This window comes from Haliotis asinina, chromosome 10 (assembly GCF_037392515.1).
Source record: "Haliotis asinina isolate JCU_RB_2024 chromosome 10, JCU_Hal_asi_v2, whole genome shotgun sequence".
In the NCBI taxonomy this organism is placed as follows: Eukaryota; Metazoa; Mollusca; class Gastropoda; order Lepetellida; family Haliotidae; genus Haliotis; species Haliotis asinina.
The window spans coordinates 14023730-14048254 of record NC_090289.1 but is presented as its reverse complement, the minus strand read 5'-3'; the positions used below and the strand labels follow the sequence as shown (position 1 = coordinate 14048254).

The window sequence follows — 24525 nt, the reverse complement described above, 5'->3', positions numbered from 1 at the left end:
TGAAACGGGTTACTTGTCTGTCCTGTCTTGGCTTGACTACTGCTGCCATGAGGATGAATAATGCTACGAAGGAAAAAACAGAGTTTTCCTCAGTTGCTATGCTAATGCTGATAAAAGTGACGTGTATTTATCGTTGTAAAAAGTGTAATGATTGTTGTTATTCTGTCATTCTTTCTTTCGTTGTATACACACTTCGGTTTGTCAAAAATCAACGTCTGTTTTCCTCCGCCCTGCTAATCGCATGTGCTCCTCATTGTTTGATGACTCATACCTTGTATAAATTTACAGTCGCGCAAACATCAACATCGTATGCCTCAATAATGAGTAACCAGAGAACGCTCAAAAATGAAACCGTTTGCATCACAGCTTCGTTGTATATATGTATTTACTGAACATGGCAGTTTTGTCATATCTGTTGTCACAAAATGTACACTTTAGCCATCTGTTTAGCCTGATTCAATTTTCCATTTATGGTAATGTTGAGACCAGGAATGTGCATGGATGGAAATTTCGACATTAGAACAAAACATTCACATCAGTGTCACGAATGTGTGATATCTGATATTTATTGTTAATTTGCGTATGAAACATATCTCTGGTTATTGATAATGTTTGGAAAGTGAATACCTGCGTGCATAGGACGTATAGGAAACACTATGTACTGTTCATCTCCAGGTCGGTAAACCTGAAATATATTATAATGGTGCATAATTTTAGTGAAAAAACGTTGGCTCTTCACACCGAAGACCAAGGTTTGGTGTTATTTGTGCCATGTGTGTATCTTGTCTCTGTATGCTCTACATGGAATGCCCTAAATGATAAGGAGCCACTACACATGGCAATTATCATGGGAATTATTCAAACGAACGTGTCTTGGGGACTACAGTCGGCGTTGATACTTCATGTCTCACTACCAGGTATCACTACTCCTCCAATATCGCCATATACATGAACCATATCACATGTCACTGGTTGTAAAATGCACACTTATGTATGCCACACTATATATACACATGAGCATTAATTAAGCACCACCCATTATCATGCTATAAGGTTGTGTTTAACACACCACACTGGTCATGCATTCATGATATGGGAACCAAACACACGGTTATAATTTCGTTAACTGAACCATCTAAAGTGTCAATCCATCAACTACCAACACTGCTGCTACTTTATTTATTGACGTTCGTATGGGGGCACTAATCATGTCCCAAACCGTGGTCACACAGACAATGTGTGTGGTCCAACGTACACAAAGTTACTCAAAAACGTTCACTGTTCAATCCTAAGCCAGCAGTTATGGTGACATGAGTATTTGGTGTACCCTACCCTCTCAAGGATAACTGCTGCAACCTTCCTACTCATGCTGGAAATCAAACTCCGAATGCGCATCATTGGAATCCTCTGCCATTTCTCATGAAGAGCCTTGGGCGGAGATCAGGGCTTTTCACAGGCCAAGGTAATATGTCGACTGCGTTGTTCTGCCGGTATGGGATAACAGCCCTGGAATGATGGGGCCTTGCATTATCGTCCATAAATACTGGCCGACTGGCGAGGGGGTGGTTATCGAAATGCGAGACAACAGCAGTTTCCAGTACTTCCTGTTGGTATCTCTGACCATTGAGTGTCCCTTGAATGGTGATAAGATTCAGCTTACAGTCATAGGAGATACAACCCTACACCATTACAGATCCACCGCCAAAGGCTTCAGCTGCATGGATTATCCGCTTTTGATAAGCCTCATTACTCCTTCTCCAAACGCGCCAACGCTAATCAGTAAGACGAAGAAGAAAACGGCTTTCATCGGAGACTGCGCCATGTCCTCATATTGTGGTTTTGCTGTTGATTACACCACGCCAAACGTTGAGTCTTGTGTCTATCAGTGAGTAAGGGACGTCTGACTGGATGACGAGCAAGGAGTCCAGCGGACCAGCTTCGTGCATACCAATGATCTGCCATCTGGTATTTTCAGAACGCCTGCACCTTGGCATGTCCAAACAAGTTCATTTTCAGCACTGTTCACTTATTGATGCGATGATAAGAAAGCAATGAGAATACTTCATTTATCCCTTCTATACCCCTCAATCGCTTGAACCATGACAGAACTTTAGCATGAAAAGCATGAATTTGAGTCAGCACGTGAATTTCATGTTAACTGCATGTGTATTTAGATATAAATGGTTGACTTCTCTTTTTGATCCTTTTTTGTTACAATCGACAAATATTTTTGGTGGTGCTTAATTAATGCTCTTGTGTATACAAAGGGTTAGGGTTAAGTATGCCACGGGAATAGTTTGTTTCAACACAAATACATAGACCCATAACCTCCCTGTGCCATACCAGCTGAACGATCATTTGTCATTGGTGTTGTGTTATGTGATCATCATAAGTGGCATACCTTGACCGCAACTGTATTTGTAACATTATCATAATCATTCACAGATAACTAGCCCACATGGCAATACCATGGACATAGCTATGTAGACTTAACGTGTCACGATAGCTACATTTAAAACGAAAAATGTCGAAGAGTATGGTATCTAATATCAGTTGTTCACTGGGCACGAGGGGGACATAGGTTAATGTACCCTCGATGTTTGTTTTATGTTCCCTGAGTCCCAAGGGCGAGGGGAACATAAACAAATATCGAGGTTACGTTAACCCATGTTCCCCGAGGGATCAGTGAACAACGTATTAACTTACCGAACACTAAATATTAATTCTGACCTGTTTGAAGCACAGGTGTCGGATCGTACACTTCTGCCAACATGTGAGAATCAACCGATTCGAATCTTGTATCTTGCTCATTTTCCCGCTGGTATTGTCTTAGTAAAATTCTCCTTCTAAAAATTCACAGTGACTAAATTTGAACGATTCGTCAAAATTTATTTATTGGAATGCGATGCTTATCTTTTTGTAGCTATCGTTAGATTTTGCAGACAACACAAGAAAAACAAATTTAGAGTTATCTCCCTTCCTTCCTGCAAGCAGGGTAATTGAAAATAACCGAAGTGCGCTCAGCTAATCAGAACGACATTTATGTGCGAGGTAAGATCATCTTTAATGTCAGCTGCTTTTTCCTTCTGAGCATGAGCGACATGAGAATCACAGTTTTAGCTATTTCAGATTGATGAAGAAGCACCCTTATTTCACAGGTGGTGTTCCATCAATTGGAAATATAGTTTAAGAGAAGGTCAAGAGAGACTATTGTCTCCTTTATTTGTGTGAACCCTTCGCACAGACAAGACAAATAACGTCAGTAATTGACAATGGGATGAAAACATATACCAAATACGTACTGCAAGGTTATGGGGTTTTTTTTCTTTTAGAAACTCAAGTTTTCGGTATTTGTACACATGCACCTCAACGATAGCTACATTTCAGTCGTTTGCCCGAATGCTTTTGTTGGTGGTGGATGATTTTTTAAAATATCAACGCCAGAGAAATAACTTGTCTCGAATATCAGATGAAACACATTTAATTGGGTATAAATGACACTACAGCTGTGAAATTATTTGACCAGATCATGACGCGACGAGGCATGTTTCTGTTGTAATTTTTACACAAGCGCATTCCTTTGACAGTAACGATATTCACAATCTGTAGGAAACAACGTCGTAGTCGCCGGTGCCAAACAGTACACAAGAATGATGAAATGGAGAATTTGTTGTTGGGTCATGGGCAGAAAATTATTATCGATGCGATACGAAGCGGCCCTAAAATCATAACCGATAAGATTTTGCGCAGAATGCCAATAGATGACAGTAATGGAAGCTGTAGCGAGACTCATGCACGAGATACAACAGATGTGCCAAGAACATGTAGCATACATTTCACGTGGCTAATGACATGGTGGGTCGGCGTGACAGTGCGGGCAGCATTTAGTCCCAGGCCAAATGCTAGAAAAGTCCCTATCTTTTAGGATCTCTAAGCAGCAGTAGATGCGTTATTCAGTAATTGGTATGACACCTCCCACCCTCCAAAAATTCTTGTTGATGTGGAACTAGCTACAGGAGGTATCAGGTTACTAAAAACTAACGGGGTTCAGTCCACTGTTGAAACAGTGTCCACATGTTCATAAACAAACTGCTTGGGAATTATCACATTGTCTAATGTGTGGTGACAAGCACTGGTGTTCAACATGGTCAAGATATGCAGTTTGGGTGATAAGGCTGGGTGGATCATATTACCTGATTTTCATGATATCTCTACATTTGGCCCAGGAGTACATTATCATTTCGTGGAAAATTTGTAGGTAGGCTTGTCAACGGACCACATACAGTAAAAGCATTTCAGGTGGTGTTGACTGGTCAGTTTAAACTCACCCCTTTGGAAATACTGGTGTAATGGGATTTTTCTATGGTTAGTGATATTCATTGTAAAATGTTCTTGTTGATTCTTTACCCAAAGATATTTCTGGAATATTGCCCCATATGAGTGAGTGAACGACTTTAGTTTTACGCTGCCCTCGGCAGCATTATCACCTGATGAAGGAGTAAGCATTAACTCCGAAACGTTGTGTTCTCTCATAAAGAAGTTGATATCCATAAAAATCTTCATTCTTATGTATTTTCACTTCTAAATGACATTCAAAGAACATTTCATTGAAATTTTGTTATTGTAGGTAGTCAGTGTGCTTGCATATGTCTTCAACCACATACGAGAACGTTGTGAAACTATTGGTTGTTGATGTGCATGAACACGAAATAAGCGGATAGTATAAGTTACATGGTGTTTTAGAACACCGCGTGTCGACTTTATTACCCCTAAGATCTTTTTATGTAGCTTTAAACAACAACCTTTAAAGAAAACCATTCAACCTTTGGCAGAATGAGACGCAACACGTTTCGCCTAAAGTAACCTCCAAAACAGTTACCTTCATACTCACTGTGATATACGTTGTGATTCTTAATCAGTGTTAAATGAGGTTCTCAGCAACACCAAAAACAACACATCAATATCACAGCGTCAATATTGTAGGGGTAAGGATCGTAATTGGCTGATCTTGTTAATATTGTAGGTCGTTTAGGTTCTGCACCGCCATACACCTGGAATACTGCTGAATGCGGCGTAAAACTAAACTCACTAACACTATACAGCTTGGTTTTCACACCAAACATGTAAGTATATTATTTCCGTTATTGGGATTTCTGAAATAGAACACACCAACAAAATTTGGGTAAATGTTATAAACGAGATTCTAAACGTAAGGAAGATCAAGTGTTTCCAAGAAAAGTCGATATTTCAAGGTAATCATGATTGTGGTATCTTGTTTCAGTCAGCAACAGCGAGCGGCACAGTAGTGCGGATTTCATGCTTTTGAACAACTGTGAAGTCACCGAGTCAAGGTAAGAGTTTCTTAAGGAGTTTAAAAGAGATCAAGTCCTTTCTGGCATTGTTGCTTTGGGTGCATTTCGTTGTGGTGCATTTTGTAATTCCTCATACATAGTTTGATGCCATTTTGAATGATATCCTTCTCATTGGAAATTTATATATTCTCCTCCATTGGCATAAGACCTCTGTCCCTTTGTATTTGGTATACTGAAAGCCAAACGTTCGTGAAGGCGGAAGTGATTGAGTCGTCCTCCTCTACCACGAGACTCGCGACTCGCGTGCCGGAAACTACGTTCAATCAACCTGACATCGATCCTTTTCTGCGTTTGTCCTTGAACCTCAAATCTTTCAGGACAGCAAACTGTTCAGTGGAATTTCATGGTCAACCCACCCGTGGCCAAATGATGTAAAGTACTTGATGTGTTGTAAATTTTGGTAATGCATGCTCCTGGTCGTATTACGAATATATTTCCAAGAAACAACTGATAACATTTAAAATATTGTTAAGGTTTTGTCCCCATTTGTGACACCGATAAGCAGTTTAACTTCACGAAAAGTGACCAAAGTAAAAAGCTGATGTAGGTTTAAAATATATCATTTGAAAAGATGGCAAGAAATATTAAAACATCTGGACATAGTGTATCTTCGGAAAGTCCCTGTCTTGCCGTATGTAGAAAAGTTATTTTTAGTTATGTTCACTTATACATCAGAGCTACATCTCACTGTGATTGGCCTCTTCGCAACGCGTTAACGTGCGACCCATTGTTTCTAAGATATCACATGATGCATGTGCTATATACGTGTGATTGCGTTTTGATCCAGAATGTTACAAAATGTAATTGGATACAGGCGATGCTTATTCAATGCGTATGTGTAATACTATATACTGTGAAGATAACGGTGTTCTTGGTTGTAAGGTATTTCAGTACATTATGAGTACTACTGAAACAAGGGTTTCAAGGGTTGCGTGGTAGGGTGTCGTCAGTGTTTTGAAACTGCCCAGTTCCAGAAAAAAAGTGTCACTTCGACGACATCGCAGTCCATACCTGTTTGATCACATATTTGCACACTGACGAGCTGATGACGGTAATAACTGCTCAAACACATTAAACGAAAAGGACAGTTCAATACCCCGCGTGCAGAAGGTGCTAAGGATTGGTGTTACTGCTGGCTCGCCCAATTTCTTCCGGTCACAGCGGAAAAGACTAAGAAGCTTAGAAGGATCCATCCAAGGGAATGATGATAGAAAGTTAACGTATCCTATATATCTGCACTCGTGTGTATCGATGTGACATTTTGGAAAAATGTAGTTAGTGCGCACGCATGTTATGTAGGTATTCCTTGTGTGAAATGTATCAAAACACTGGAGAAGGAGAAGACATTGAGCAGATACATTGGTAATGCCCTCGACAGAATTTAAAGGCACGTCGTCATCGTGGTACAGGACACCAGGTTTTAGTCTAGTTTTATTAATTCAATAGAAAATTACAACATCATAGTGACAACAGATTATTCATATAAGTTTCAAACAAAGATGAAGTTATATTGGCTTTTGAAATTGACATTTTGGAATCTTTATAACCCGTTAAAGAGGTATTATATGCTGAACCGCAAAAGAAACGTCATCTCACTAAACATTTTGCCAGATATGTCACAGTGACATTTTCTTGTTAATTATTTTTTCACTTTTTACATATGTTAGTTAGACCTGGTTTGTAGCTAGTGTTCAAGAAGAGTTTATTTCAGATTCTGTATTTGATACAAAAACCTGTCGTCAAAAAAGTGATGATGGGACGAGGTTTTGTGCCTATTTCATGAAAATAATATATCCATCCCGAGGTGTCAACCCTATTTAGAAGGGCACCGAACATCTACCGAATCAGTCACTGTTCGACAGTAGCGACATGCCACGATTGTCAAGGGAACAGCGGGACCATGCTTTAGGAAGACTGAATGCTGGCCAGACTGGAAGACATGTTGCAAATCATTTTCTGTTCATGTTCGAGCAATGTACCGCCTGCAGCAACAAGTCCAAGCCACTGGGAGTACAGCCGACCGTGGAAGACCGCCTGTGACAGTGTTCACCTGCAAAATCGTTTCGCAAGGTCTACAACCATTGGCTGTCACCGGAGACCAGTCAGCGCCGACACAATGCAGAGGCGTTTGAGGAAGAGAAACGAGAGATACCGCAGGCCTTAGGCTGCACTTATAATACGTCCGATTTTTCTGACGCATGAGTTAGAGATTGTGTTTTTTCCAATACACTAGCTGCTATCACCTGCGATAGTAAGTCACTGCATTTTGATTTTTTTCAGATGGCGTCACAGATTGACCCATCTAGAAAGCCCAACATTTTATACCAAGGCCATCTTGGTTCCTTAATATCATCTCTTCCTAGGCCACGTTTTTTGCTTTCTCTTCCCTTCGTTTCGTTTCCTTCCTTTTCGTATGCATGTGTCTTTTATGCTCTTCCAACGAGTCCTGGCTGCAATTAAACACACGAAGTTCACAGACAATGAAAGAGCATAAAAACACACCTTGTTTCTGTTTATTTTACAATGAATGTTTTTGGGACTGATAATATGATACGTATCTTGCAACCGACAACATCGTATGGTAATATTGAGAGGGTTTTAGGGTTTTTCTTGAATACTGACATAAACCTGAGGAAAATAAGTTACCCTCTGAAACGCTGACACAAAAGGTCTTGGATAGAGATGTCCATATCATATTGATCACATCCACATCTCTGTAGTTTCTGGATATTTTATCGACAGCGTGCTGTTTTGTTCAACAAGGGATGTTAATTGTCTCGTATCGACGGAAGTCCGTTTACCTCTTTTTCCTGCCAGTCTGCTTGTTCTGACGATGAAGTAATTATTAAAATATGTTATATCCACACAGGCACAGAAACACATGATAGATAGTTCCTGTGCAGTTCGAATCGCGTCTTTTCATTGAAATATGAGGAAATAACCTTACCTGATTACCCACGTGTTGGGGAAATACCTTCTTGGCATGACGTCATCAGGAGAATTCCTCATGCGAATTCGGTTTGCGATGCGTCAAAAATAGGAGGCCTACCTATCTAAATCGCATCGGATCGCAACGCATGCAAAATTCTCGCGTAATGTATTGTCGAAATTACAAAAGTACTGCTTTCAATTGTTTTGGACGCAACGCAGAGAAAATGGGACATAGTGTAAATTCACCCTTACACTGGGGTCCGGTCCTCACAGTTCGACATCATCATGCTCGTCTCCAGTGGGCCGCACATCGGAATTTGCGTCAACGGGGTTGGCGAACTGTAGTCTTCTCCGAACGAAAGCCGGCATTGCGTTTCTGTTTATGGCAGAGTGAGAGTCTGACGACGATGCGGGGAGCGTTTTGCAGAGGACTGTGTCCTGGATTGTGTGCCCTGGACTCGTGGGGAGTAGTGTGGGGTACTATAGCCCTATTTTGTTCCGGAATATTGGCCCTGGTAGTGGAAATAGTGTAGCATCTGCCCGCTACATTGATCAAGCGCTGAGACCCTTCGCCCTGCTATAGTTTGGTCGTCATGGAAACCAAGCCTTCCAGCAGGTCAAAACGTGTGTCCATACTACCAGAGCAACTAAAGCACTTGCGGAAAGAGCCACAAAAGCAATGCATTGCCTTTTGAAGGAATCCATGAATGTTAATTTTACCGTTAGGTTGTCTTTTCGATGCATTTGATGTTATAGTTGTAAATTCTGCTGTATGACTCAGAGATGAGGGGATACGAGAATTCACTTAAAATTTCTGAAATTAGCTTGCGGTTTGAGAAACTACACCCCGAATTATATGCTTTACGGTGAATATGGAAGAGAGCCCTTGAGTATAAAGGTATACAAGATATTTATTTCATACTGGCATAAACTAGCCTCTGAGAACATACACTGGAAACCATCTCCGATTATATATTACTGTTTTAACCACATCTGTGACCATGAAAGTAAATTCCTTGGTTACATTTTGTGAAACATATCTTTGATAACTGCGGTCTGTCCTTCGTGTTTCTATATCCGTCTGTATGCACAACGCCCTGGCTTGTTTCGGTGGTCGAAAACGCCTACAGAGCGCAGTTCTTCCAAAATTGGAAGCCTCAAGTTGATTCAAGTTTTAAGGGGGATTACTATAAGACTTAGTATTTCAAAACCTAACCAATCTTAGAAAAATATCTTCTTCTTCCAAAAACTATGCACTACCCAATTTTGAAGTTCAGAACATCTAACCACAAATTACCAACTGAGACTGGCCGATGGTTGGGTATTCCACGTGAAGACCGACGATGTCCGCTTTGTGTATCAAACGCTGTTGGAGCCGGGTTTCACTACTTGTTCAGATGAGAAGCTTTTTCCAACTGCGACAACAATTTCTGGGCACGAAATACCTAGAGCTCCCAAAGTTGTACATCCTTAAGAAGCTCTTGTCTACTACCAGCATAAGCGACCTTAAAGGCCTTTCTATACTACTGAATAATACATTTAACGCATTTAAATATTATATATATGAAATATTATTGCTATCTTACATCTTACTATCATGTGAGCTGCTGTCTTGTATGTTATGTAAATGTATATACGTTTATCTCATGTACCGCCGTTGGCGGCTTCTAGATAATAAAGAGTTCTGAGTTCTTGAGACATTCTTCGTTAACACGGCATAAAAACTCTTCAACCGCCTGCCCTCAGTCCTAACTTAAACCCGATTGAACACCTGTGGGACGAGATTCAGAGGAGGCTCAATAATCTGCGACCAAGGCCGACAAGAGGGGCTGAACTTGGTGTATTACCTGGGTCTGGGTGCATGTTTCTATGATCGTCCTCGGCCCTCTCATCTACTCCATGTACAGACGATGCAACAACGTTGTCAACACAAAAAGAGGCAATAAACGTCACTGATTTTCGGATCGCACCGCCGCACCACCTTTCGTCAATTTGACTTGTAATTGTCTGAAATTCGCCTTTACGTATGAATGATCAAACATGTCAATTTTGAAATATTTCCGACAATTACCATGTACATGTGTTTGAATTAAACTGATTACTAATTTCACAGGGAGTGGCGTTTCTCTTTGTCATTTATCTATACTGAAGTTCATTGTGATGAATGATATTACTTTTGTACAAGCAAGTGAAGATAAGTGGATGGATGTATTAGTGCACAAGTGTTCTAAAAACACTCTCATAATAAATAATGCGTGGCATCATACCAACCAAGAATAATGATCAATACTTTGTAGACGTATGGTCCAGTTTTCGACCAACTGTACGTCTTCCAGTTTTGCTGCCACTGCCACTGCCACTGTACAACAAGATTCAGTGGTATCTGTTCGAAAAATCCCCTTGTGTGAATTCACAAATTTTACTTTAGTGATAAAGCTAATGATATTAGTTCCATCACACAAATCCTTGTCACAATGTGTCTTCACAATCCCGTCCTCGAGAAATTTCGGTTGTCATTAACATTTTATTAAGAAATATACGTTGGTCAAGCTCTTACATCACTTAAATGGCGCATTGCTGTGTCCCCCGCTGTGATAAAGCTGGAATATTACTAAAAGCGGCGTAAAACCCAATTCACTCACTCACTTAAAAGGAGACTTCTGTGGTCAAATACGTGTATATGAATAGTTCTATTAAATTGCGCAATCCGGCACTCCCATTCCCTTTATTACGTAGTTGTGTGGTCGTAGGTCGGGATACTACTTTGGGTTGGTGAAGGTAAGATTCTCTCTCTGTGTGTACACATATATATGTATACATCTCTCTATGTATACATCTATCTCTCTCTCTCTCTCTCTCTGTGTGTGTGTGTGTGTGTGTGTGTAACCCGGGGGGGGGGGAGTTTTATGCCGCTTTTAGCAATATTTCAGGAATATCAAGTCGGGGGACACCAAGAATGGGCGTCACACATTCTACCAATATGGGGAATCGGGAGGGGAGTGGTCCTCTTTTGCCAGTCGGGCTAGTTGTTTATATAAGGAGTCAAAGGATTATGAGACATGGTCGACTGGGTTTGTTGAACTAGTCACACACGTCTGGGGGGTTGGTGGAGGTTACAGGGGAGATGACCAAGCCAAGAAAGACATTTAGTCCAGTTATTACAATGCTGTTCTCAACACATCCATGATATGAGTTTCGAATTAAGACTAGCAAGCGTGACACAACACATTGTGTTCTGAAACCTCCTCGAAAAAAGAAGCCAGATGAACATCGACCTTCGGCCACAGACCATCGTCATGGTCTTCGAAGACGCAGCCCAGAGAGCAGCCCAGGCCTACTTCCAGTGTGATATCAAGGGCTGCATGTTCCACTTCCCAGACGCAATATGGAAATGCACCCGGCTACACGGTCTCCAGACGGCGTTCAGAGACATGGCGTCAGTTAACCACTTTGTGAGACGAACTTCGGCCCTGCCACTGATTCCAGTGCATGCAATTGAAGACCTCTGATGGAATGCTTTATAGCGTGCCAGGCGCAGGAGACCATCTGCAGATTATGTAACGGAGCAATGGGTAGAGGGTGTCAGCCGCCAGATATGGTATCATTTTGAAACAGCCAAACAGAGAACAACAATATTTGTGCTGTTTCATGATGCTAAATATTGTGTACAGTTGTGTATGCTGTGTTGTGTATCATTGTGGTTGACAGTAATTTATTAACTTCTTATATTTATGCTTCTTTATGATGCTATATATTCTGTGCAGTTGTGTTTGGTTATATGATGTGTTATGTACATGGTCTGTATGTGATTAGTTTATAAAGCCCATGCAGTCGACCATGTCTCATCCTTTGACTCCTTAAACAAACAACTAGCCCGACTGGCAAAAGAGGATACCACAGGGGAATCGAACCCGGCTCTTCGGAATAACGAGTGAACCACTAGGCTACCCCTCAAATTCCAGTGTCAGCATATCCTCAGCAATATTTATAATAGTGTAGAAGATCGATGTGGCCCGTCGCCTATTATAGCTATATGGTGTAATATGATATCGTTCTATGTACGTACGTAGAGTGGAAGGGAGGAAACTGCATGTGTACTACTGACAAATGTATCTGAAGGCAAGTGACAATGTTACATTTCTTCAAGTGGTGAAACTTTTCAAAAGAAGTTGGATAATGCACAATGCGACTGAGTGAGTATGGGTAGTATTCCAGCGCGGACACCACAGGGGACACCACAGATGGGCTTCAGACATTTTCCCCATGTGGAGAATCGAACCCGTGTTCGAGTAAACGTTTAATCAATAAGGGAATCCCCCATCAGTCAGGGAGTGATTATGCTGTGTCATGGTGTCAATGGTGAGTAGTGGTCTTTAAGTAGCATCAAAACAAATTTACGTCATAGTTATTAATAACACATGAGATGGCATCTTTCCAGACCTGCCACACTTTTCGCGTTCACAAATAGTGTCTGTAAACAGGTATGAAGTAGTAGAACTAAAAATCCACATATGTACGTGTGTATGTACGTATCTAAGATGTCTCTAAGTCTAGATTCAGCGAATGAAATAAGGTCGACCTCCCGAGACGGGACAGCCTTCTGACGGACAGTCTAAATTTATAGTTAGCCAGTCCGATGGTCTGGTAAAATGTTCATATTGTCCATGTATGGGAGTTAAATCCATTGGGGGCTTGTAACTTTTTTTAACAACTATTTCATACAGTGCTAGATTTTTGCATTGCTAGTATCTAAAACAGTCTTTGGGCTCCTTGTAATCAACTTTTATCAAGGAAATATACCATTTGATTGTATGTTTTTCTAATATATGTTTTTTTAGAAACTAGATATTACTCAGAAACAACCAAGACCTTGATCAAACTATGCTCGTGTCACTTCTTTTATTAATGCTATAAATGAGAAAAAACAATACGGCTTTCTCTTTGACGACCGCACTAATGCTTAAACTTAAGTATAGGGCTGAACATACATTCATACAATCTCAATATAGATTAGCCTTAAGACAGGTAGTTGGAACATTTCAGATGAATATTTTGTGTTTGCTTAAAATGAAAATACGCATTGAATTACAGCTATGTATTGATGTTAATAATCTTCATCTTCCCTCTGAAAAGGTCTATATCAACAATTTAGCCAATGTAGTCCATATAAGACCTAATCAATATAAAGTTAAATAAGTCGTTGTAGAGGTTATTATACATCACACTGGGGCATTGTATATACATGGCATATTACAAATGACAGCCTATGTTAATACCCCCTAAAACTGTACTTGATGTGATTTCCCCTCAGATACGTCCAATAAGAGTAAACGTAACCAAGTGTATCTGTCTTCATGAAAAATATTGTGTTCGAGAGAAATACTTTTACGCCGCACTCCGAAGAATTCCAGCTGGGCGCTGGGATGGGGTGGGGGGTGTTACTGTGCACGATGCATGTGCTGTACTGTTTCTCCCGTTCGTCGTCATTACGAAATATATGTCATATTTATCACAATGAACACATTCTTCCCTGCTATGAAATGTTTGTCATAAGGACTTGTTCAACAGTGCTATCTGAATACACACCCATATTTGTGAAGAACGAGTGGATGACTGACTTACTCAGGTTACTGGAAACACTGTGACTGTTGATAGTGAACACTTCTCGGTCTTCGCAGATTGTACCCTGCAGTGTGAAGTAAAGATTGGCTGTTTGTCCTTTTCCCTTGTTGAAGCATCCTCGATATCTCCAGTGTATACGTTCCGATAAGTCTCCACTATACCCTGGACGCATCTACGGCTCTGACTGATAAATTTATTACCTCCCTTGACTGTCTTTTGACCCAGTCAGGTGTGTACGCTGGGAAGTTGAGCGAACCAATCACAACTCACTTTCGTTTTTTGAATTATCTAACCGATTATACTTGGCAACAGAAAACATGCAGAGGTTCTCTGGAAGAGGTAGAAGGCGTTCTTGCATATGTTATTTTAAAGTTTCGGACCTGTCAGTTTGTTTGTATGATTTCCATAAAATCTGGGACCTTTGTTGACACTGGCAAGCTCGGTTATAACGGCGACCTAGCTGATTGGCTACTGTGAGAAGGCGGAGCCAGCAAAGGGAGGTAATAAATTTATCAGGCAGAGCCGTAGATGCGTCCAGGGTATAGTGGAGACTTATCGGAACGTATACCCTGGAGATATCGAGGATGTTGTTGAAGCTGCTCTCTAAGGTGTCATCGGGCATTCCCATCGCGTCACACGGGGATTCCCCTGGTTCTATAATTAGACTATGATTAAATATTTACCGTAGTTTAACCGAGAAAATACCTGTTGGGAATGTGAGATAAAAGTTATAATTCATATGATCATCGAATTATCGGGTATATCCTGCTATATTCACATTCGTTTCGAAATATTGATTTAAGAAGTTAGGACGACTGGAATTCTCGACTGCACTGTAAATAGCAAGTTAGCAACGAAAACGCATACCTATGTAAGTGTCGGCTGTGTTTCAGTTTTCTGTGCCATTGCCTTTATGTATTACACTTGAACTGGCACTGAGTTTAAACGATCCACATATGTCAATCTTTGAGCCATTTACTTTTTGTCTTGCAAAGAAATACGACAATAGTGAGTTGGTTAAAGAGAAACTCCGCACCTGTTCTCTGAATTATAAAAAAACAAAAGTAAGGCCATGCCAGTGCGCTCGTTGTGAAGATGTGGAGGTGAGTAACAGTTCTCACTCATCGATTCTCTGTTAGAACTGATCGTCTATATCCCATACTTGCATGTCGTAAAAGGCGACTAACGGGATCGGGTGGTCAGACTTGCTGACTTGGTTGTCACGTGGCATCGTAGATCGATGCTCATGTGGTTCATCACTGGATTGTTTGGCCAAGATTCGATTCTTTACAGACCGCCGCCAGCTGGAATATTACTTAGTGTGGCGTAAAACTAAACTTACTAACTTTTTCATCTTAGTGATTCGCGCATATCGCAATGGAAATGACATGTCCAGCATTACAATATTCCACAATTATTAATCTGCTCCTAGTTTCACAACGAGGATATCACTTCGTGTAAAGGTACATTTTAACATATACAAAGGAACTATATCAGATATATAAGATTAGCTGGAAAACATTAGGTAAACATTAGGTAAAAGATGCCCCCAAATATATTCGTTGTGATTATCACTGTGAACTTGTTACTTAACATATAAACGGTAAACCCTCTCATCAGTTATGCTCCAAATCACCATGGCATGAATAGCGTATCAATTCACCCTACCTGCAACATCGTGATATTGCCGAAAGGACTGAAAAGGCAAACAAAACTGGCTAACCTTTCCCTCGACATACCGCAGGTCTCCCCCTTTCCTGTCAGTCTTTTTTCTTCCGGCAAGGAAATTATACATGACGTGTTGATCTCGATAAATTCGTGTCGGTTTCATTCTAGGCGTCGGTGAAGAATCAGCGATATGATTGTCAGATTCAGGTGAGGGTGTATTTACTCTATCATCGTCTGAAGGTATCAAAGAATGTAACAGGACTATCCATGGGTGAACATACTATGTAATCGGACAGAAAAATTGAAGTAAATTGAGTGTCAACGGCACGAATCAAGAAGTTAATTTTCCAACATAGTCCATGTAGTCAGATTACAAATGTGTACAACATTCCATTTGTCATAACATTCCATCAGGAATATATATGCCGTTCCTGCCTACTCTTATCATACGATACCATTGATGAATTGAATTATAATGGAAGGGTTTACGTAATCATACATTATTTCACACGGTTTGTTAAAGAGAAAGCAGTACAGAAAAGTTAAGTAAGTGGTCTATGTATAGCACTCACATATGATGACCTAAGCTACATTTATAGGATCGTGAGTACTTGTTTGAATAGTCACCCATGGTTGGACTGGTTCCCCTGCCCTATTCCGCGCTGCGCTATCGCTGCACTACAAGTGTACTTTGTGTAGCCAGCTTGCTGAGCGTAGCATAGGCAGAGTACCAGTCTATCTCTTACCCAGAGTTCCATGCGACCATGTTAAGTCATCAGTACGCCGAAGCGACTGTGTAGGCAGACTTGCATGTCACGTGGTCAGGGTTTTGTTGTACCCATCGGTGTTATCAATAATCCTTGTCTGGTGTATTAAAATCATCAGATACTTTAACCCTGAACCTGATCATTAGTGCTGCCACAGACGTCAAGGTCCCGTTCTATTAGTAACTCTCTCATAGCTGATGTGGTAATGTTAAGCAGTTGTAAGGAAATCGTACTTGAGGGGAATCCCCGTGGTGTTTTCCCCGCCTTGAAAAAATGCGACGACTACTTTACTCCAATGGTAATTGCTGGCTTTTTCACCTTTCTACGATCACCACTTTCACACATAATTTTGAGCAGTATATGAAACTAGTTTCATGACCTCATTTTCAGAAACGCGGTAACGCGCAAGCCTATATATAATCGTTAGTAATAGTATCACACTGTCTGATCTGTGTCTTCTGAAATTTTAATACATCCTCGACCTTTTCTCTTATGGAATACTCATTTAGTGTAAAACACACTTTATTCCCACATGGCACAGAAACCTAAGCTGCTACAGAAACCTGAGCACTGCTTGTATTGCGGGACTTTACTAAATATACGTCACACTTTCGATGACTCAAATGTTTAAGATCCGATCAATCCCAGAGCCCCGTTAAACAATTTTAAGGCACAGCAGATCCGTTACGTAGTATTCATTCGTGTGGAAACAACTTATGTGGCACTTTGATCGTTCCACAAACATGAACTCTAGGACTGAGCAACAACGTGTCAGATTATTATTATTATTATCATCATATGATACTGAGGAACTATTTGTCAGTGGGAGGCCATAGTTTCCACGAAAGGTGGATAGATATAGACTGCAACTGTAATTCAGAATATATCAATTTTTAGGAACAATTACATTTGGCTGCAAAGTGGACAAGTCCGATTGCAATTCCTTTGATATGAAAGTCTGTTCTGCTATGGGTGCACGGGTTGTCTACCCTGTCCCCCTTATACATTACGGGTACAGGGAATAAAGTGTGTGTGTGTGCGTGCGTGCGTGCGTGCGTGTTTCATGCGCCCGTCTTAAAAGGGTACTACAGAAATCACCCCCGTCCGTCCTGCCAGGTTTTCGTTTCGGTGAGTCAGTTTAGGTTTGCGCCGCATTGAGCAATATTCCAGCTATATAGCGGCGGCCTGTAAATAATCGAGCAGACCAGACAATCCAGTGATCAACAAAATGAGCATCGATCTGCGCAACAGGGAACCGATGACGTGTGTCAACCAAGTCAGCGAGCCTGACCACACGATCCCTTTAGTCGCCTCTACAGGCATAGTCGCCTGTTATGGCAACGATGGTTTGCTGAAGGTCTAGTATACCCCCTTCACGGGTCTTCCGTTTTGGGGAAGAACCAACCATCAAGTACTAACCTTACAACTTGCTCACTCTATTGATGAATTTTTCAGATTGTGTTGTCATAACATTTGTAATGTTACTAGAGCGACAATTTGGACCTTGTAATTACTGAAAAGGAAGGCTGTGTTTGTTTCCCACGGGTAACTCCAAAACCGTAGAATAGTTCTACGTTGCGATACTTTTCTCCTCCCCTCCCCACACACCTGGATCCGCCCATGAACCCTAATCTAACAGTGAACGAACCTTGGCCTTTCGATAATTTGGGATACTGATTAAATATTAACACAATTATTTTTCTTCTCGTGGAACTGGAGGTATTTAATGGAATTAAACCAAAAGCGGGTTAAAAGACGCCTTTTCCGACTGATCATGGGGATTTTATAATCTCCTATCGACTCTTGCTTTGTCTTTCTTCTTCTTGTTGAAACCACTTTTCCCCCAGCGCCATGTGAAAATAAGTGAATTATTTGAACTTCGATTTCGCGGGCTTTTTTTCCATCGTGTTTTTTTTAAACTTTATAGGTTGAATTGGCAGTTTTGATGATTTGTTTCAGTACGTGCGTACCGAAAGGTGTCAGCATCTGCAAAGTTGTGTTTTACGATGCATGTGGCCTTTAAAGGGGTGTGATGATACACTAAGCATGATGAGTGCATTACGTATTTGTGATTGAATATGTCATTCTTTACAGCATGAATCACGTGGTACCGGACCCTCGTATTAAATTTGTGGTATCAGCCATTTCCACGGTACCTGTACGTACATTACCTCGTGTTTTAAAGAGATGCTCCTGAGACGGGAGTTTACTATACCGAGAACTATGTTACACAGAGATATATACCATGATATGCCAAAGGTGACTTCAGATATCAAACGCTCATTGTGTGTTTGATCTTTAAAATTTTGAGTCATAAATCAGTGAAGATCCGATTTTGTTTACATTATCATCGGGTATTATCATTGGATTGCCTTACAATGGTAGTACAAGTTTTGATTAGAACAATATTTTGTCAAAGCGCAGGCCCTGGTTCACTCTGAAACTGTGCAATAAACATATGGTCGGCTTACATTTAAATGCTTGGGGTTGTATTTTGAACAAGGGTAATGCTGATTACTAAGAAGGTATCTTTACAGAAAAAAAAACTAAAGTGAAAATGATTAATGTAAATTTTCAGTATCAGACGTTTTGATATATGTTTCTAGTAGCACCGAGTGCGATAAGATTTCAAAAGATAAGAATTATTGAGTATAAGAATTATTATGTTGCATCATCATACTGTCACTAATCTAATATATTAAATTTCGTTTGTTGCTTAACGCTGCACTCACTTATATTTCAGCTTTATGGCGGTGGTAGTACATTAATGACTCCAAACACTGTTCATTAATACATGGTAAATTAGTGTGAGCAGTCTTTTTTCAGCTATACAACATAAATAATACGTGCATCTTTGCGAATATAGACAAGTAAAACTATATCCATTCTGGGTGCTAGATGCCAAAATCCAAAATTTATACTACACTGATCGAATCTCACTCTACCACGCCATGAGTACATGGCATTCGTTATGTAAATGATAAGCCAGTTATCGATTAATGTGTTACCTTGTGTTAACTTTGGATTTCCCTGCATTTTCATACAAACTCATTGGAAGGAATAAGGGAACAGATGAAAGTACAAGTGTTCCTTTACTCGTTTACAGTCTTCTTCGCAACGTGTGTGTACTGTGGGTGAAATTCTCGAAATTTATAACGGAACACTTGTACTTTCCTGTTTTCCTTTATTCACTCCATGGTTATATATAACCACCTTTACATCTTCAAATAACAGTGTGTAGTCACTTGTAGAAATCTTGTTGGTAGCTTTTCACTGCTGTTTCTGAGAGGACTTTCATGTTCAAATATCATTCAACCTTTATGTGCGGCAAGGTTAAGTCCCTTGAGTTTCGATATAGGTGGCGTTGTGAAACAGATTACTAACTATCCAATCATGAACTTGTTTTCCACACAACATTTTGTAACGTAATGTGACAAGCAATAATCAGAGGTATTCTAAATTCTTGGATTTTTTTTTATATTTGAGTATGATTATAAGTAGAACATGCTCCACTATCATACGTACATATTCTGACCCTTTTGACTGACCGTTTTGATTCACCTGTTGTTACTGCATGCGCCTCTCTGTCCACTCCCCAGTCCTCGTAATGTCATGTGCCCCCTCCTTTTCCCCATGAACTGATCCGTGACATTGTCAGTGAAGCGCTGAAGACCCCGGGGGCCAGCCTAGGAAACCCCACATCCGACTGTTTCTACTGACGTGACCACACAAACGACCAACGTCGATCTATAAATAGACACGGAATTCCCATCTACGTAGCCACCATAAGCGCATTGAGTGTTTATCAGTATGACTTTGCTGACGAAACGTGAGGATTTACAGTTTTCAGAATATGGATAACCGTTTATGGCGTACTTTATGACTGGGTTAATATCCGAATCTTAACCAAGTTCGGAACACCAGAAATGGCTAGTTGGATCATATACAGTTATAACCCGAAGAAAATCCTTACTGGAGTAAAACCAAAGTTTTTACAGTATTTAGAGTGGTGTGGAACCTGAATACGGTAAGCGATCTTAAACAGTAGTCTAACAGGTTAACGGTCATTATCTGATTCAGACCCATTTAGGTAGTTAGCATTGGCAGTTCAATAATGTACTGTAGTGTAAGTGTCCACATGGGAGTGCCGGGCAGAACATTTGTAATGATTTCTGTAACTATTTACCTGTAATTGGCATTGTGTAGAGAAGAAGGTTATGTAATGCTATATAATTCATGTCCTACCGTTACTTACGGACGATCAGCCGAAGGGCACCCGTCGATGAACTAACCTATTTCTGATTTGACTGGATACCTGTCTGGCGATACCGGTGTATGCGCATGCCAACGTCGGAGCCAGTTAAACTCTCCAACATGGAACTCCGAGAAGGAGAGTGACAATACGACAGATGACTAATGTTGATAGGTGAATATACTGACCGAGAAGTTCTGTTTAAGATTCAGTTCGCACATAAAGACTCATTTACAAAACACCAAGTCACATTTACGTATTATCGTCCTACGTGGAGAATAAACAAATGGTTGTGTATTGATCACCACACTGACTCAATGTGGGATATCATAGACCAAATTGTATAGTAAGACAGTTGCACAACTTAAACCTTAAGACTAAGTTGTGTAAGTGTCTTACTATACAATTTGGTTTCATTTTGTTTACTTAACTTAAGGTACAGCAGTGTGCCAAACAAAATAAAACTGATGAAACCTTGTTATCTCTGTAAGTGAAAAGATTAAACCTCAGATAAGTGTATTCAGATCCAGACACATTTTGTAGTAAGGTGCAGCGAACTGAAAACAATGTAATGATTTTTGGTAAACAGAAATAACAGATCGGCATACTTGAATTATACTGTATGGTACCGTACATCATGTACGTAATCGTCCAATAATATATTACAAAGTTTCCATTTATAATTTAGAGAGATGGTAATTGTTTTAGTGTTTATTCTATTGGATGATGGTACAATGACAACTCACAATATTACTGTACCCCTGTATATTCAGTCACTAGAAACTATCTCTCTTTTTAGTCATGTTTATCCATAATATATCACAGAATAGATACCTGAATTCTTTTCTTATTGGAGTAGGCAGATGATCCACTGGCATTTAAAGGCTGGTCACGGTATAGTCCCTGTGTCTGACAAAGGAAATATGTTTTTTAGGTCACAGTGATAAACCATGTAAAAGTCTAAGCTTTAGACCTTTAATCACCTTCTTTTTTCTGAATTGAATCCCTTATACATTCCTGGATCCTTGGTCCTAAATGTGCCCAGTGTTCACGCATAGTGTCTGACCCTCAGACAAATCCATCAGATTTGCCAGCGGTCAGACAGAAGTCACCAACCCCCTTGGCCCAGCGTCTGACTAAATATTTCACAGTGACTTGTATGAAGTTGTTATTTGTGGCATGTGACATTTGTTTGCTGTCTTATGTTTGTCATTATATAATGTTAACAATTTCAATACCAATACCAAGAAATGTTAAGTGTGATATGTGTGCTCAATTGTTACTCTATTGGTCCTGTGAATTTTCAGTGGGTCAAACAGACATCTGAAACTTATATGACCCAATGCCCTGTTTCTCTGAAACACTCTTTGTGAACAACAATCCAGCATAAACAATTTATCATTTAATTCAAATGATCCTCGTCACAACACTTTTGTTAGAAGTTTCAATTTTAGAGATAGCCCAGATTCAGATACTATATGTACAAGCAAACCGTGAGGACCCCAACGCTTTGAAACGCTGGAGCTACTCACATAATCATTCACTCACTCAGCCTCACTACGGTACTCAATATTGAACAAGGAGGAGTAGACTGACCCACATTTTATGTATTAAAACAGAGTGTGAATGTGAGTGTGACAGTCCCACCATGTTCCGTTTTTTTTCTCTTTAACATGTCATGTATAGTCCATGACAAGTAGATGTGTCCAGTCTTTTCTAATTTGAAATCCTCCTAACCCAGATTACGATTTGAACCTGCACTATCTTGTTCCATGATTGTATCCATGCTGTGTTTCCCCAGGTTGTAGTCTTATCATATTTATGACACTCAAATCAGACATCTTTCATTATGCAGCTCATTGTTTTGGCAGGAGTATGAACTGAACACTACCCAGCGTGACTTCATCTGACCAATAAGATGCATGAAGACACGAGATATGATGGCCAGGATCTTGCCTTGGATGCAGAAGATGAAGGTCCAGACTATAGAAGAGTTGGTCTCCACATCGGAGAAGACTTACATGAGGATGACTTGGAAGCCCTCAAGTTCATCAGTCGAGATCACGTAGCAGGAGGAAAACTAGATCGAATAACCACTGCTACTGACTTGCTGACACAATGGGAAAAAGTGGGGAAATTTGGGAAAAAAAACCCTTGGTATCTTGCAGAATGTTTGTTAAAAATTCAGCGTATAGATCTTCTTGAAGAAGAACTTGGATTCGATGAAAGTGTAATTGAAAAAAGAATCGAACAAGGTCAGTCTCAAATATCACAATACAGGAACATGTTATTAGAAGTAGCAGAAGATCTTGATTCGGAAGAGCTGCAGAAGATGATGTATTTGATTGGAGACATGAAGAAAAAGGACAAAGGGAAAATTGTTAATCCAATGTCTTTGATAACATACCTGGAGCAAACAAAACAAATAACACAAGATGATCTTCATAAACTCAAACTACTTTTGGGGTCAATTGATCGAAATGATCTCCAAGAGGTTATCAGTAAATATGAAGGTATGTAACTTCTGTGGAATCACTAAACGAGTATAGTATAGTATAGTATAGTATAGTATAGTATAGTATAGTATAGTATAGTATAGTATAGTATAGTATAGTATAGTATAGTATTCTTGTCAGGAAATATTTTTTTGTATACAATAGTTGCCACAGACCAAAAGAAGTTCTGTGTATGTTCAAACAGGCCATTATTTGCCCCAAGTATATATGGATAAAAATTATGAATTTCAAATTTCCAAGTCTCCCTTTTTAGTTTAATGCATGTAAGTCTGAATTTATTAGTTTTGTAGACTTGAGAAGGTAACACACTTTTAGTACATGATAACAGATAAAAAGTCTTTGCTTTGACATGTTGAAATTGGCTGGCACTGAATATGTTGTCTATTTCCCAGAAGGATATATCCCATATGATTCTGAAAGAGTAAGTCATATCCTGAGAACCATGTAAATGTTTCAGGTACAAAAGGTTTGCCTAATTCTGCAGCTGATGTGGAAGAAGGCATGGATACATCAGAACCGTATGTTCCACCACAGCCTCCTCCACAGCCATCACAGCCGCCACCAAACACAAAGAGCAGTCGCTCCACTGTTGCAGAGAGGCCACCAGCTGTTGTAAATAGGGTACCTGCTACAGAAAATGAACAGTTGAGGGGGGTAGGCCATGAAACCCCTGGGTTCACAGTAACAGTACCTGGATCAGTAGCAGGAGCAGCAGCAGCAGCAACAGTAAAATGTCATCTTGCAACAAGCACACAACAAGGTACTGTTCATTGGAATGATCATTCGTTAGCAGATTTAAGGTTAACTAACCTATGCAGTTGAGTCAAAATTATGAACTTACATATATTGGGGAGTGCATCATTCCATGCACATGTTACGCCACATAGGCAGATCTAGAGGAGGGTTGCAGGGGTGTGCACAGGTGACAGGTAAGGTGCACAGGTGACAGGTAAGGGAAGGAGGCCTTGAGATGTTTTGTTTTGTTGTGAATGACAAAGAAGATGTTAGCTCTGCTGTGAAGGAAATTAGATTGATCATTGTTTACAAAATATTTACACTTCTAATTTCAGTTTTCTCCCAAGATCAGCTGCAGGACATTGTTCACCAACTGGCCCATGAATTTAAAGGCGAGAGCTGGATAGTGTTTGGATATCAGCTCGGTGTGGATGCTGATGTTCTACGTCAGCTGTCTCAGGTCTACCCTGACATGACACAGCGGATCAATCAGCTGCTGACAATATGGCTACAACCGTGGCAAAGAGGCTCTGATGCTGCTATAGGGGCAATCATTCAGGCTTTGCGGGAAGTACAGATCCACAATCTGGCGGACCAATTCTCCAGAATGTACAGCACATCAGAGGAGGGTATGCAAACAAATATTAAGTGGTTTCACAAAG

General features: G+C 40.2%; 1 protein-coding gene across 9 annotated transcripts in view; it reads left to right on the top strand.

The window, feature by feature from the left end:
- LOC137299199 (caspase-10-like) overlaps positions 1-24525 on the top strand; it is a 56858-nt gene that overhangs the window by 23640 nt on the left and 8693 nt on the right. For 3 of the 9 annotated variants that reach the window (XM_067831780.1, XM_067831781.1, XM_067831782.1), the window contains exons 2-5: positions 5282-5351; positions 22484-23125; positions 23586-23888; positions 24199-24492. In XM_067831780.1, the coding sequence (XP_067687881.1) occupies positions 22531-23125; positions 23586-23888; positions 24199-24492 (1192 nt within the window). In that variant the 5' untranslated portion in view covers positions 5282-5351; positions 22484-22530. Of the gene's footprint in view, positions 1-5023; positions 5124-5281; positions 5352-15705; positions 15801-16574; positions 16659-20130; positions 20388-20685; positions 20787-22483; positions 23126-23585; positions 23889-24198; positions 24493-24525 lie in introns of those variants that run through there. The other 6 variants (XM_067831777.1, XM_067831776.1, XM_067831779.1 and 3 more) reach the window with 5 other exon arrangements.